Source organism: Chlorocebus sabaeus, chromosome 22 (genome assembly GCF_047675955.1).
Source record: "Chlorocebus sabaeus isolate Y175 chromosome 22, mChlSab1.0.hap1, whole genome shotgun sequence".
Taxonomy (NCBI): domain Eukaryota; kingdom Metazoa; phylum Chordata; class Mammalia; order Primates; family Cercopithecidae; genus Chlorocebus; species Chlorocebus sabaeus.
The window spans coordinates 94,282,555-94,297,740 of NC_132925.1; the positions used below are offsets into that span (position 1 = coordinate 94,282,555).

Sequence of the window (15,186 nt, forward strand, 5' to 3'; positions counted from 1 at the left end):
AAAAAAAAAAAAAAAAAAAGAAAATTGCTAAGAGAGTAGATATTTAACATTCCCATTGCAACAAATGATATCTGTGAGGTGATGGATATGCTAATTACCTTGGTTTAATCATTCCACAATGTGTACATATATCAAAACATCACATTGTACACCATAAATATATGCAATTTTTATTTCTCAATTACATCTTTTTAAAAAGACAGTAGGCCAGGTGCAGTGGCTCGTGCCTATAATCCCAGCACTTTGGGAGGCCAACGAGGGAGGATTGCTTGAGCCCAGGAGCTCAGGACCAGCTTGGGCAACACAGTAAGACACTGTCTCTATAAAAAAAAAAAAAATTACAAAAATTAGCTGGGCATGGTGGCATGTGCTTACAGTCCCAGCTACTTAGGAGGCTGAGGCACGAGGTTCGCTTAAGCTCAGGAGGTCAAGGCTGCAATAAGCCCAGATTGTGCTACTGTACTCCAGCCTGGACAACAGAGTGAGACTCTGTCTCAAAATATAAAAATAAATTTTAAAAAATTTAAAAAGATTTAAAAAATCAATTATACTAAGAAAATAATGAGTTATTTCCCTCATATATTCCAGAGGATTCAAGTTACTTGGATTAATCTATTAGATTAATAGATTAATTCTTTCTTATAGTTTATCAGTCTACATATATTTTTCTTAACTGATTAAATTTCCATGGTATTAACCTTTATTTGACACCATTAAGAAGACTATCAACTCACAATAAATCTTAACTAAAATAAAACAAATGTTGGTGTCAATGTGGTTTTACAGAAGAAAAATACACCAGCCGTTATCAGTCAGAAAATATAGCAGAAAGAGATTCTAGTCTACAAGAACACAAAAGAAAAGAAAATATTTGAGACAGACCATGAGCTGGGATGAAAGTTTGGATGAGGTAAAGATGTGAAACCTTCCTAAATTAATTCTAAGTTTAACCACATTTCAGTTTAACTGTCATGGTGATTTCGGGAAAACTTCACAAACTATGCAGAGTTTTGCTGAGAAAAATAAACAGGTGAGAAGAGGTAAAGAATTATAAGAAAAGAAATGAAGAAAGGTTAGCCTGCCAGGTGTTAAAACTGTCTGTAAAAATTCAATAGTTAAATCATCGAAGCACAATGCACAATTCAAAAACAGATCCTAGAGTGGAAGATGGAATAACTTCTCAGGAAAATAATTTGTCAATATATATCAAGAGTCTTAAATAGATTCATATCTTTTCCACTTCAAGGAAATAATTTGAAGTGAGAACAAGATTCATGCACAGAATTGTCCATGGCGGATTGTTTATGGGAGTGAAATGTTAGACACACTAAGTCATGGCACACATGGACAATTATGCAGTTTGTTTTTTTTTTTTGAGATAGAGTCTCACTCTGTCACCAGGTGGGAGTGCAATGGCGCGATCTTGGCTCACTGCAACCTCCAGCACCCGCGTTCAAGCAACTCTCCTGCCTCAGCCTCCTGAGTAGGTGGGACTTCACAGGCACGCGCCACCATGCCCAGCTAATTTTTGTATTTTTAGTAGAGCTGGGGTTTCACCATGTTGGCCAAGATGGTCTCGATCTCTTGACCCCGTGATCCACCCGCCTTGGTCTCCCATAGTGCTGGGATTACAGGCGTGAGCCACAGCGCCCAGCCTAATGCGGTTATTTTAAAAGTTTATATGTAAAAAAACCCAAAAGACAAACAAACAAAAAACCCCAAATACCATATTCTTAAATATCATATTGTTAAACTGGAAATACTGAGAATTTAATTTTTTGCTAACCTGAGAAACTGACCTAAGCCCAGTGTAAAGCAAAGATGGTCAAACTGTTGCTCTGTGTTCTGAGTGACTCTCTGAAGTCTGTCTAGACAGGATGCACTAGGCCTCTGATGCTGAGACCACCACCACAGCCTGGTGCTTGAGCTCCTGTAAGACATATCGCCTTGCTCTGGGCCCAGGTGTATGGGCCCGTTATCCATCCTCACAGCTGCAAAGGTGGGATTTCACTCAGGATTTCAAAGACATGGGATGGGCCCAGGTTGGGCTACTCCAGTTGCAGAATGAGTTTATCACAAAGGGATTGAAAAGTCCATATATAACATCTGGAATCATGATATCTGCTCCTGTTTCTGTTCAGGCATATTCACAGAAGACCCAGAGAATTTCTGGAATTTGATTTGAGGTTGTGCATCAAAAGCCTTAATCTTTTGTATCTCTTCTGACCAAGCAATTACACTTAGTTATGTATTCTTAGGAAATAATTTTGCACATAAGCATTGGCTATTTAGCATTTTTTTTTTTTTTTTTTTTTTTTTTTTTTTTTTTGGGAGATGGAGTTTCACTCTTATTGCCCAGGCTGGAGTGCAAGGTGCGATCTCGGCTCACTGCAACCTCTGCCTCCCAGGTTCAAGCGATTCTCCTGCCTCAGCCTCCTGAGTAGCTGGGATTACAGGCATGCGTACCACGCCCAGCTAATTTTGTATTTTTAGTAGAGCCTGACAGCTGGTCTCGAACTCCCGACCTCAGGTGATCTGCCCACCTCGGCCTCCCAAAGTGCTGAGATTATAGGTGTGAGCTACCGCACCCAGCAGCTCTTTAGCTTTTTTTTAAAAAAATGTATAACTATAAACAGTTTGAATGTTCAATGATAGGGAGTGTGTAAATTCAAACAATGGAAAACTGTATGACCATTAAAAATGATGTTGTAGGCCAGGCGCAGTGGCTCATGCCTGCAATCCCAGCACTTTGGGAGGCCGAGGCAGGCAGATCCCGTGAGGTCAGAAGTTTGAGACCAGCCTGGCCAACATGGTGAAACTCTGTCTCTACTAAAAATACAAAAATTAGCTGTTGAGGCAGGAGAATCTCCTGAACCTGGGAGGGGAAGTTGCAGTGAGCAGAGATCGTACTACTGCATTCCAGCCTAGGTGACAGAGTGAGACTCCATCTCCAAAAAAAGAAAAAAAAAAAAATGACGTTGTAGAAAAGTATTTAATGACCCATAAATAAATACGTTCATGGAATATTTATGTAAGTGAATAAATCAGGTTATAAGATAACCTCTAGCTTAACAATAAAACAAGTCATCAATAAAAGGGAATGAACTACTATAAACAGAACATGGATTAATCTCAAAAGTATTATGCTAAATGAAAGAAAACAGAAATGACTACACATTGTATGATTTCATTTATATAACATTTCTGGAAAAGGCAAAACTACAGAGACAGAAAGATTAGTCATGCTGGGAGTTGGAGTGGGTGTGCGATTGACTAATGGTGTGAGGAACCTTTTTTCGGTCATGGAAACCCAGTTCTAAAACTGATCATGGTGATGGCTGAGCAAGTATATCAATTTACTGAAATCATTGAGTATATACTTAAAATGGGTAAATTTTAGGGTATTTAAATTTTATAAAGAGACATGACAATTAAAACACAACACACATAAGTGGACACAAAATACAACACACATAGGTAAGTGAGCACGATCATTTTACTTTTTCTTTTCTATGTTTTATGAGACAGGCTCTTGCTCTGTCAGCCAGGCCAGCCTGACCAACATGGTGAAACTCTGTCTCTACTAAAAATACAAAAATTAGCTGTTGAGGCAGGAGAATCTCCTGAACCTGGGAGGGGAAGTTGAGTGGTACAGTGGTACAGGAGGGTACAGTGGTACGATCATGGCTCCCTGCAGCCAGGAATTCCTGGGCTCAAGTGATCTTCCCACCTCAGCCTTCCGAGTAGCTGAGCCTACAGACACATGCCACCTCACCCAGATAATTTTAAATTTTTTGTAGAGATGGGGTCTCCCTATGTTGCCCAGGCTAGTCTTGAACTCCTGGGCTCAAGTGATCCTCCTGCCTGGGCCTCCCAAAGTGCTGGGATTACAGGTGTGAGCCACCGCACCCAGCCACCACACCCACCACCTGATCTGCACTAAGACGCTGACAGTGGCTGTTTATTTCTAGAGGGTGATGGTAAGCAGATTTCTGTTCTCAGTCCTTGTCATCTGGGAACTGGTCTGACAATTATAGCTGGGCCTCAGTGTTATAAGAAATTCACCAGTTGTGCATAGCTAGGCCATATTATTCTCCTCTTCAACACAAATGATCTCACTGAACACCAACATCAGACAGTCACACCGACAACATAAAAGGAGACCAAAACAAGACCACGTCATAATTTTGTCAAAGCACAAAGACAAGGTCACTGTGAAACACACAAAATATCAAACATCCCCTTCTCTAGGCAAATACGAGTGACAACTATTTCTTTACTAATTACAACTTTATCCTTGCTCAGGTGTACCTCCCTAGAGATAAGATTTCTTAAGATACCGACCACAAAACTGTCCCCACTTATTGACAGCACTCAATCTAGAGCAAATCTTCACTTCCTGAGACTTTTCCCCAAATTATTCTACCAAAGCCCAAATTCATTATATAACAGGTCCTTCCTAATACCCTCTTACTGAGATGCCCAATGTCTCCCCCTGGTAATAAACCCAACTTGTTATCTGAAGGTGTGTGGGCTGGAGAATGCTGATAGAATTGCGGGTTCACAGAATTTCACCTGAGATCCTCACTGCCTTTGGCTGGCACCCTTGACTCAGAAACAGTGCACGCATCTGAGACCCCCCTTGTGTCTCTACCTGGATGAGGTGCCACTCACCCTTGGCTGGGAATTAAGTTCATGGTGAACTGAACTCCAGGATTTCACTGAAGCTTTTAGTGTTGCATTTATCTGATTTTCTTAAGAATAGGTCCCACTTTGGACATTTGGTTTTTTGATCAGAATTCTATTGTTCTTTGGTGAAACTGTTTTCTAGCAACTAACACCTGCTGGCCTAATGACCTATCTATCTGCTTGTGTACTATCTTGAATGTTGTTTGTCTATTGGGAGAGGATGGGAATAGGTCCCATAAATTTGTCCCTGAGCTGGCCCTAAGGGTGAAGTGGTCAGTCGGTTACTTCTTGGAGACACACTGTGCCCCGAGTCACCATTGCAAAATCTCATAATGACTTCTTCCTCAGTCTTGTTCTTGTGTTCCTGAGAACTGCTTTTATGTTAGTTTTGTCTGCCAATAATCGGGAGGCTTTGTCTGGCTCCTGATCAATGATGACTTTGATCAAGCACCAAGATGCAAAATTCCACAAGCACCAACTTGTGGATGTGTTGAGGCTCTCACAGGGTCTTCTTGGTCTTTTCAACCTAAAACTGCCTTCTCCACCACAAGCACATCCTTTCTTTATGTTTTCTAATTACAGCCCTAACTCCTGTGCATATCTTTTTAAGTGCCACAAGTTTCCAAAGACAATTTGGAATGACAGTGATCCCTTTGGGGAACTTCTGATATGAACAAAATTGTTCATTTGAGAGGTTCCTTAGAACAAAAAGGATAAAACAATTCTGACTATCCAATGGTATGATTTCATTAATTGGTATGAGGTTTCTAAACACAAATTGGACTCAAAAATTCTCCCTTAAAGATTCAAAATGTGAGAAATTTAAAACGGTTTCCTCTGTAGATCCACTGAAAACAATTTCAGTTCTTCCCATCTTTCCTCACGTCCTTTGTCTTTACGTTTAAAACCTTGCTCAACTCGTGAAATCCTTATAATTGCCTTCTCCTCCTTCTCTCTCATTCCCCTCGTACTTTAAATCAGTTGCACTACCTCATTGTCACTTAAAATTGCAACCCCTATGAAAGAGGCATCTGACACTGACTGGTAGGAGTATTTAAGCTATGTGGTTATGTTTCGCTCTGCATGCTATTATTAAGGACTTCCCGAATTCCAGAATGGAAAGACAGGAATTCATTACAGAATTCAGACTTATCTTGGATACACTCAACTCAGGACTCTCTGACTTCTTCTAACTAAGCCACCTGTTGGAGGGGGCCAGGAGTTGCAAAAGCTTTTTAAAAAGGGTAACTAAAAGAGTAACTGGAAAGACCCAGAAGATGACTTAAGACACAATGAAATACACTTGTACTCAATCGGGATGTCTTAAAGCATATAAAGTGGGCAAAATCTGTTGGGAGCTACACCACATCTCTTTTCTGCTAAAGTAAATTGGACCTTGATTCAGTCTTGCAAGCAGCAAAGAATGAATCCAAAGGAAATTTCAGAGTCATACCCATCGAAATCCTTACCCAGTTTTTAGAATTAGTTCCTGATTTCCAAAGTCCTTTCCACTTTTTTGGTTGATGCTTAAAGTCAGAAATTGTAGATATGGTACATAAACACAAAACTGGCTGGCAAATCATCCCACTGCGTAAACTTCAATATTTGGCTGAACAAGTTTAATTTTAAAGTGGCTTTAGATATCAAAAAGGATAAAAATCCAAACCAAGCTCACGGGTTTACAATGAAAGCAAATTAAAACAGATTTGCTCTTCCTCAAGGGATGAGAAACACTTCCTTTTGACAGAGACACTTATACTGTAAAAAAGGGGACCCTGGAAAAATAACAGTCTCATCTTAGCTAAAAAGAAAAAGGAACCACTGCTCCTCCTGCGGAATTAAGAAGCAACTCTGAGGGAGATGGTAGGGCCCAATTCCCAGCGATTCCCCTAAATCAACAAGGAGCACTATGTTTTAAAGTAGAAAGCAATAAACAAGGCTTTGTGAGAGACACTGGCACTACTCTGTCAACTATAAATCCTACTGTAATTTCCACCCATCTCCTGTAGGCATAAAGCTGCTTGGATGGTGGGAATTTCACATAATCCTCAAATTCTTCTTATCACTCAAGCTTACACTGAGACTCGTGGTTTGCTCAACTGAACAACATGCATTTCTTCTCTGTGACACCACATCAGTAAATTTAATTAGGAGAGATCACATGCATTTCAGATGACCTGTTTCTAGAAACATCTGAAGACTTTCCCATGCATGATCCTTCAGGAGCTCAATTACATGTCACTTTGCCCCTCCCTATACGCTTGGCCTAATTCCAGTTTGATGATTATGTGAAGTCTTGGTTTTGTCCAGGCTAACGTTCCAATGATGTGGAAAGAGTGCTAGGGGCTGAAATTCAAGCAGGCAGTCAGGCCTGCTTTGATGCCTAGATTAGGAATAATTGGTGAAAAGTGCTGAATTACAGTGTAAGTTTAGACCTATAACTTAATTTCCATCTGTAGAGTGGTACTAAACATGAGTTTCTATCTTAAAAGGACCATGCAGGTCATAGTATGTGGATACTGAGGGGCTGAGTCACAAGAAGGGATTAAGGTGGTAACATCAACACCTGCATTAGTCTGGGCACATTATTCAAAGCAAGGAAGTGTCTTTCCTTTTGGTAGGGGTGACCATGTGGATGAAATACTACCATTCAGAGTACAGCACAGAGAAGCTGATGAGTATAGATGCCAAATGTTGGACCCTGTATCTGAGGACATCTGAGTCCCGAATGATGTTCAAAAAGAGGCTTGGGCAAATTCTAGTTAGTAGTAACTGGTCAAACAAGGACTCTGCCACGTACCTGCCCAGATCTCTGAGGTTATGTGAGGGGCCATTGGAGCAGCCATCACCATCAGGGCACACAGAGCATCCTCAAACTCGGGGCTATGGAGAATGACTCTCTGAGAGGCTTGCTAAGGAAGAGAAAAAAAAGTAAGAAGACTGAGGTGTAAAAATAAGCATGGGTAAGAAAGACCATTCATGTATCTGAAGTCCAGAGACACAAGCTGGTAGGAAGAAACTCCCTTTGCCATACATTTCTGCTTGGGACAAAGAACTTCCCCTACTTAATGATAGCACCAAGATAAACTACAGCAAGCCAGGTGTGGTAGCTCATGCCTATACTCCCAGTACTTTGGGAGGCCAAGGCAGGAGGATCACTTGAGCCCAAGAATTTGAGACCAGTCTGGGCACTATAGCAAGACCTCATCTCTATGAAAAATTAAAAGATAAAAAAAATTAGCCAGGCACAGTTGCATACCTATAGTCCCAGTTACTTGGGAGGCTGAAGTGGGAGGATCACTTAAGACCAGGAGATCAAGGCTATAGTGAGCTATGATTGTATCACTGCACTGAAGCTTGGGCCAGTGAGACCCTGTCTTAAAAAAACAAACAAACAAACAAAAACAAAAAACAAAAAAAACTACAGCAGCAGCAACAACAACGAATACATGATGTTAACTTATTTAGTCCTCACCACTCTTTGAGGGTGGTATTCTTACCCCATTGGACAGATGAAGCAGCTAAAGATCAGCGAGGGAGGGCAATCTGCCCCCAGGCATACTGTAGCCAAACTCTTAACCACTCTGCTAGGTTTCCTCTGCGCTGTAGGTCCCCAGAGAAGTGCATGGAGACCTGCTCAAAGGTGTTAAACTGTGAAACACCCAGGGCAGGGGAGACTCTCTACCCTACTCAGGGATCCCTATTCTTTTAAACACCTTTGGTCAATTCCAGCAAACATGGCTGTGTTTAGCTCTGTGTGTTATTATTAAGGACTTCTCAAATTCCAGAATGGAAAAAGAGAAATTCATTACAGTTTCATTTCAGTTTCTTGCTTTATTTTTTCTGATTAAAAAACTAACACTCAGCACAGAAAATATAGGAAATGAAAAACTACTCATAATTATACAACCTAGAAAAAAAGGTATATTATATCCTTGTCTCTAAAAATGCAAAAATGTGTATATAAATGCTTATTATACATGTAACATTTTCAGGATTGATATTCTTACCATATGAACACTTTTTTTTTAAATTTTAAAAATTATTATTATTTTTTTATAGAGATGGGATGTCTCACTATATTGCCCAGGCTGGTCTCGAACTCCTGGGCTCAAGCCATCTAGTGCCCTGGCCTCCCAAAACGCTAGGATTATAGGTGTGAACCACTGCACCCAGCTCATATGAACATCTTTGGATTTTTTTTTTTTTTTTTTGAGACACAGTCTCTCTCTGTTGCCCAAGCTGGAGTGCAGTGGCATGATCTCAGCTCACTGCAACCTCTGCCTCCTGGTCCAAGCAATCCTCCTGCCTCAGCCTCCTGAGTACCTGGGACTACCGGTTTACAGGTGTGCACCACCACACCCGGCTAATTTTTTGTATTTTTACTAGAGACAGGGTTTCACCATGTTGACCAGGCTGGTGTTGAACTCCTGACCTCAAACGATCTGTCTGTCTTGACCTCTCGAAGTGCTGGGATTACAGGTGTGAACCACTGTGCCTGGCCTTGTGTCATGTGTTTTTACTTAATATTATATGATAAACAGTTTCTGATATTAAGTATTCTTCAAGACATGATGTTAATGGTGGTGGCACATTCCTTTCTTATTGATACAACATCAGTCATTCCCCAATTCCCCCATCAGAGGACATTTGTGGTTCCGAGTCTCTGATTATAAATTATCTGCAATGAATACTCCTGGATCAGAGGATACAACACAATCAACCTGACAGCCAGAGTGCTTCCTGGCAAGGTTACATCAACCACAGCTATCACCGGTGTGTAAAAGTCTATTTTGCCATCTTTGCAATAACATGGGGAATAATGATGCATTTATTTTCATTTTTTTGAGAGAGGGTCTCACTCTGTCACCCAGGCTAGAGGACAGTGGCAACAAACAGCTCACTGCAACCTCAAATTCCTGGGCTCAAGGGATCCTCCCACCTCAGCCTCCTGAGTAGCTGGGACTATAGGTGCATGCCACCACACTTGGCTAATTTTTAAATTTTTTATAGATGAGGTCTTGTTATGTTGCCCAGACTGGTCTCAAACTCCTGAGCTCAATCGATCCTGCTGCCTCGGCCTCCCAAAGTGCTGGGATTAGAGGCATGAGCCACTGTGCCTGGCCTTGAATAGTTACGTTAAGCATTCTCAGCAAATTTGACAGGTATTTAAAAAAAAAAAAAAAAGCACCTTGTTTTAAATTTGCCTTTCATGATAGAGAGGCAGATTTTTTTTTCTCCACAAATTTATTGGCTATTTCTATATCATCTTCTGTGAGTTATTATCTTTTCATATGCTTTGATCATTTTTGGTTAGGTATTTTCATATTAATATGCAAGAGTGCTTTACCTATTAAGAACATTAACCTGTCTGACATATGTTATAATTTTTTTTAACATACTGAAAATGTCAAATTTTATGTAGTCAAATTTGAAATTTCTTCCATTGTTCTTTTTTATCTTTATTTTGCTTTTTTAAAATTACCTTTTTAATTTTATTTTTAGAGACAGGGTCTCCCACTCTGTTGCCCAGGATGGGTTCAAGCGATCCTCTTGCCTCAGCTTCCCGAGTAGCTGGGGCTACAGGTATACGCCACCACATCTGGCTAATTATTTTATTTTATTTTTTTGTTTTGTTTTTGTTGAGGCGGAGTCTCGCTCTGTCACTCAGGCTGGAGTGCAGTGGTGTGATCTTGGCTCACCGCAAGCTCCACCTCCCGGGTTCACGCCATTCTCCTGCCTCAGCCTCCAGAGTAGCTGGGACTACAGGCGCCCGCCACCACGCCCGGCTAATTTTTTTGTATTTTTAATAGAGACGGGGTTTCACCATGCCAGCCAGGATGGTCTCGATCTCCTGACCTCGTGATCTGCCTGCCTCGGCCTCCCAAAGTGCTAGGATTACAGGCGTGAGCCACTGAGCCCGGCCTAATTATTTTATTTTCTATGTGGCCCAAGCAGGTCTTGAACTCCTGGCCTCAAGTGATCCTCTCAGCTTGGTTCTTCCAAAGCGTTAAGATTACAGCGTGAGCCACCGTGCCTGGCCCCCACTGGTCTTAAAAGCTTGGAGAGGCCTTCATTTTAAAAAAGCATTTGTTAATAGCTTTAATGAATGCTTTTGTTGTCCAATAGCTAAGAACATTTGTTGACAAGTCCTTTCCCTGGTAAGAAAAATGGCAGTCACACTTAGCAAGGAGAAAGTCCATACTGAAAAGGCTGACTTTTGGCATTGGTGAGAATGATCCTGATCCATCCAGGTTAAATGAATATCAAATGTAATGATGCTGAGGAGGTATCACAATTCATTCAGGAAATCAGACAGCGAGGGTGTGAAGAGCCAGAAGACAGGGAGGCCTGAGTCTGGTCTTAGATTTGTCACTAATCAACCAGATATGTCATCTAACTTCCCTGGGCCTCAATGTCCTTATCTGTAAAATATTGGGGGATAAGGGGGTTTAGACCAGAAAATCTTTAAGAAACTTCCAGTAATAAAACTAGGTTGTGACTATGGAAAAATGTTTCCTTAAGATAATCAAGCCACACCTAGGTGGTGACACAGTGGGGGTGCTCTCTGTCCCTCTTGGGACCCTGTGGGACCCCTCTCCCTCCTCCTCTGCTACCAGCAAATGAGGACAGGCCACTTACCGAGAGGGCACTGCTGAGTCCCATCAGCTGAGAAATTGCAGAGTTCAGTGAGAAGTCCTCTGTGAAATGGGTGGTCACCTATTGGTAAAGATTCAATTATTCACTTATTTCAAAATTCTTTTAAGTTTTCCACAAAAAGACTAAATTATCAAAACAAAAAAAAAGGAAAATGAATTGGATGCAAAGATATTTATATATATATCTACTATCTCAAATAATCGCTATGTTTCATCTGCACAAATATTTTTAAAATTCAAAGTCAACACTGTTTCCACTGTTTAAGACTATTCTTCCACATATCTGGGATACTGTTGGTTCTCATAGTAGGTGTTTAGAAAAACAGTGCTAGCGGCTGGGAGTGGTGGCTCACACCTGTAATCCTAGCACTTTGGAAGGCCGAGGTGGGTGGATTACTTGAGGTCAAGAGTTCGAGACCAGCCTGGCCAACATGGCAAAACTCCATTTCTACAAAAATACAAAAAATTAGCTGGGTGTGGTGGCGCATGCCTGTAATCCCAGCTACTCAGGAGGCTGAGGCAGGAGAATTGCTTGAACCTGGGAGGTGAGATTGCAGTGAGCCGAGATTGCGCCATTGCACTCTAGCCTGGGCAACAGAGTAAGACTTCGTCTCAAAAACAACAACAACAACAACAATGAAAAACAATGCTAGTAACATGAATAGGAGGCAGGACCCACTGATGGACAAACTCAACATAACAGAAAATAGGAGTAAAGGATGTCACTTCTGCTTGGTTATGTGGCTTAGCTTCACAGTGATGGTTTTTAGTCTATGGGATAAGGTTAATTTTACTTTTTTTTTTTTGAGACAGAGACTTCCTTTGTCGCCCAAGTTGGAGTGCAATGGCGCGACCTTGGCTCACTGTAACCTCTGCCTCTCAGGTTCAAGCGATTCTCCTGCCTCAGCCTCCTCCCGAGTAGTTGGGACTACAGGTGCGTGCCACCATGCTAGGCGAATTTTTTGTATTTTTAGTAGAAATGGGGTTTCACCGTGTTAGCCAGGATGGTCTCGATCTCCTGATCTTGTGATCCGCCCTCCCTGGCCTCCCAAAGTGCTGGGATTATCGGCGTGAGCCACTGGGCCCAGTCAATTTTACATTTTGAAATGTACAGTAAACATAAGAACATTATTAACACAACTTGTCAGCTTTTTCATATTTCTGTGCTTTTCCATTTTGACTACAGGCAAGAATACAGAAAAGTTACACATCTTTAAGGATGTCAAGAGTTTCCAACTTGTTGAAATAATCCAATTCTATTATCTGACAGAATAGAAGAATTTGCCAAATCCAGGGAGAAAATATGCGGTATGAACTCAATCGCTCAGGCATCACTCAGACCCCTACATTCATTCAGGGAGCTCTGTTCCTCCACACGGAGAGGGTACAGAGGACAGAAATAAAGCGGAAGAAATGTCAACAAATGAGACCATGCTGGACCCAGGGCCATTTCAGGTTATACAAACCAGAGAGGCAAAAGCCTGCCATGCATCATTGTCTTCATTATCAGAGTGCAGATGAGTGATGCTGATTAACTTTATGTCTGAATCAGCATACTTTTTTTTTTTTTTTTTAAATCAGCTTAAGAAGAATTTGGGATATTAGATACCCATTATAATGACTCAGATTTGCAGAAGTTAACCCACAATAGTTCACATGGATATTGTGTAACAAAGCAACTGAGTGGGAAAGTCCTGGCTTTGTGGAGGACTGGGATTCTAATCTCTGCTCAGTTCCTCACTAGCTGTGTGACGTTAGGCGAGATATCTGGACCTCATCTCTGTCCCCATCTGTACAACGAGGAGGCTACAGAGGACAGTTTCTGAATGCCGTCAACTCTAAAACAGTGTTTCTGTTAATGTAACACATGCGGTGTCATCCTGGATGGACAGGGTGATCCTGGATTTGGTTCTCTGCTTGGATGTGTTAAATGTGGAAACATGGAAAGTGGCAGCTTCCTGAGACCCAGCATGGACAAATGTGAGACATCATCAGACAGCCATTTCCTGAGGGCCTCTCTTTGCATTAGAATGTATGCACTGGTGATCCACCTTGGTAAACTACCCAAAACAGCAGGGCCAATCACTCAAAGCAAGGACCACCATCGCCAGAAAGGAAGACCCACAGTGGCCCACCCCACGGCAGGGAGGGCCGCAAAGACCACAGGCAAAGGTTCCCAAAGAGTGCTTGGTTACAGAGTTAACCACTGGAACTGGGGCGTTTCTGACCTGAGAGATGACGGAGTTCTTGTACTCCCAGAGCTTCCTGGCCTCGGCTTTCTCCTTGTCACTCAGCAGCTGAGGCTGGGGAGCCTTCCCAGAAGTCCTGGCCTCAATAAACCTAGTTGTCAAGGCCCACAGTCGTTGTTGCCATCTCAGCACCCCAGGGAGAGCATCAGCTGAATTCAGCATCAGTAAATGAGAAAGAGAGAGTGCACAACATAAGGGTGATGGACTTGGTATAACTAAGCGGAGAAAAGCACCTGTGAATTGATGCGACACTTCACTGCACCCTAATGGATTCCTCTGAGGGCAGGCTGAAGGATCCTTCCTGGCTTTCAGTGTCTGAGAATTCAGACCAGGACCAATTCTATCTCATTTTAGCACCCAGATTCAGGGCACTAGATGACAGGACCACTCAAAGTGCCACCCACCAACGGTCATGAGCTCAGAAGCTTGGTCAAGATGAGCCCTGGTGCCCTGCCGCCTTGATTAAGCAAGCTTGCTGGGACAAAAATGCCACGGAGCTAACATGGTGCTTGGGAGATAGCGCTGACTCCTGCTGGTGCGAGCTCTTATTCTGTGGATAGCATGACTGTGCTTGCAGCCACGCTGCTGTAGAGTGTGAAATGCGTTGACACAATCCCTGTCCTTGCAGGTATGTGTGTTTTCCATATTTTACACAAGCTCATCCAATCCAGCTGCTGATCTGATCTTCTGGTAAAGCTGAATTGGCTTTACCTGGTGGCCCTGGGTTACACCAGTAGCCAAATTAGGGTCAGTCCAGGTCCCTGTACTCTCTGGCCACTAGGCTAGGCATCCTCAAGCCTGAATGTACAGCAGAACCTTCTGGGAGGCCTCTTAGAAAGATTCCTGGAGTCTGTCCCCTGGGTTAGGGGTGGGAGCCAGAATCTCCACCTGTTTGTGCTTTGCAAGCCCCCCAGTGATTCTGAGGCAGCCAGTTCCAGGACTGGCATCTGTGACCACTGTTCCAGACCACACTTCCCACTAGCCACAGTACATCAAAATAAAGTGATTTCTCAAATGACATACATACTTCACACAAGGCTCAGGATTTCAGGCATCTGACTTCCTCTTCCCACAACAACACTTAGGGCAGATCACATGAAGTAAAAATGAATGACTGTTGGAACGGTTTATTCTAGAATAGCCAGATACTCAAGATTATTTTACTTCATGTCATTTTAGCGCTAAACAACTCTGGAGAGGCAAATCTCCCCCAAGCAGGGAGATGGAGGGTGCTGTGGGTGACTGAGAGGCCATAGGTAACACTAGCCCCAGGCCCCTCCAGGGGCTTTCTGGATTGGTGAGGGAGAATGACAATGTTCTAGAAAAAACCTTCCAGGGTACATCAAGTAAGAGGGAACTGGCCTCTTGGGACTATAGCAGGCCTAGGAGTAGCTCAGAAGCCAGTCTGTCTCCAAGGAAACCACTCTCAAAGGGTGGTCCTTGTAGAGGGTGCACCAGAATCACCACTGAGCTTGTTCAAAGGCTACCTGCTGAGCCCCATTCTGGAAGCTGTGTCAGCAGGCATGGGCGGAGCAGTGGAGTCTGCATCTGCAACATGTTTTCCACTTGATTCTGAGGCTCACTTACTT

The 15,186-nt window shown here is 42.4% G+C and overlaps 1 protein-coding gene across 3 annotated transcripts in view; it reads right to left on the bottom strand.

Annotated features, from left to right (window-relative positions):
* Positions 1 to 15,186, bottom strand: part of LARS2 (leucyl-tRNA synthetase 2, mitochondrial) — a 160,739-nt gene that overhangs the window by 17,470 nt on the left and 128,083 nt on the right. For 2 of the 3 annotated variants that reach the window (XM_007983923.3, XM_007983924.3), the window contains 3 exons: positions 13,577 to 13,746; positions 11,332 to 11,409; positions 7,490 to 7,601 (listed from right to left, as the gene is read on the bottom strand). In XM_007983923.3, coding sequence (XP_007982114.3) covers positions 7,490 to 7,601; positions 11,332 to 11,409; positions 13,577 to 13,746 — 360 coding nt within the window. The remainder of the gene's footprint in view (positions 1 to 7,489; positions 7,602 to 11,331; positions 11,410 to 13,576; positions 13,747 to 15,186) is intronic. The other variant, XM_007983925.3, reaches the window with a different exon arrangement.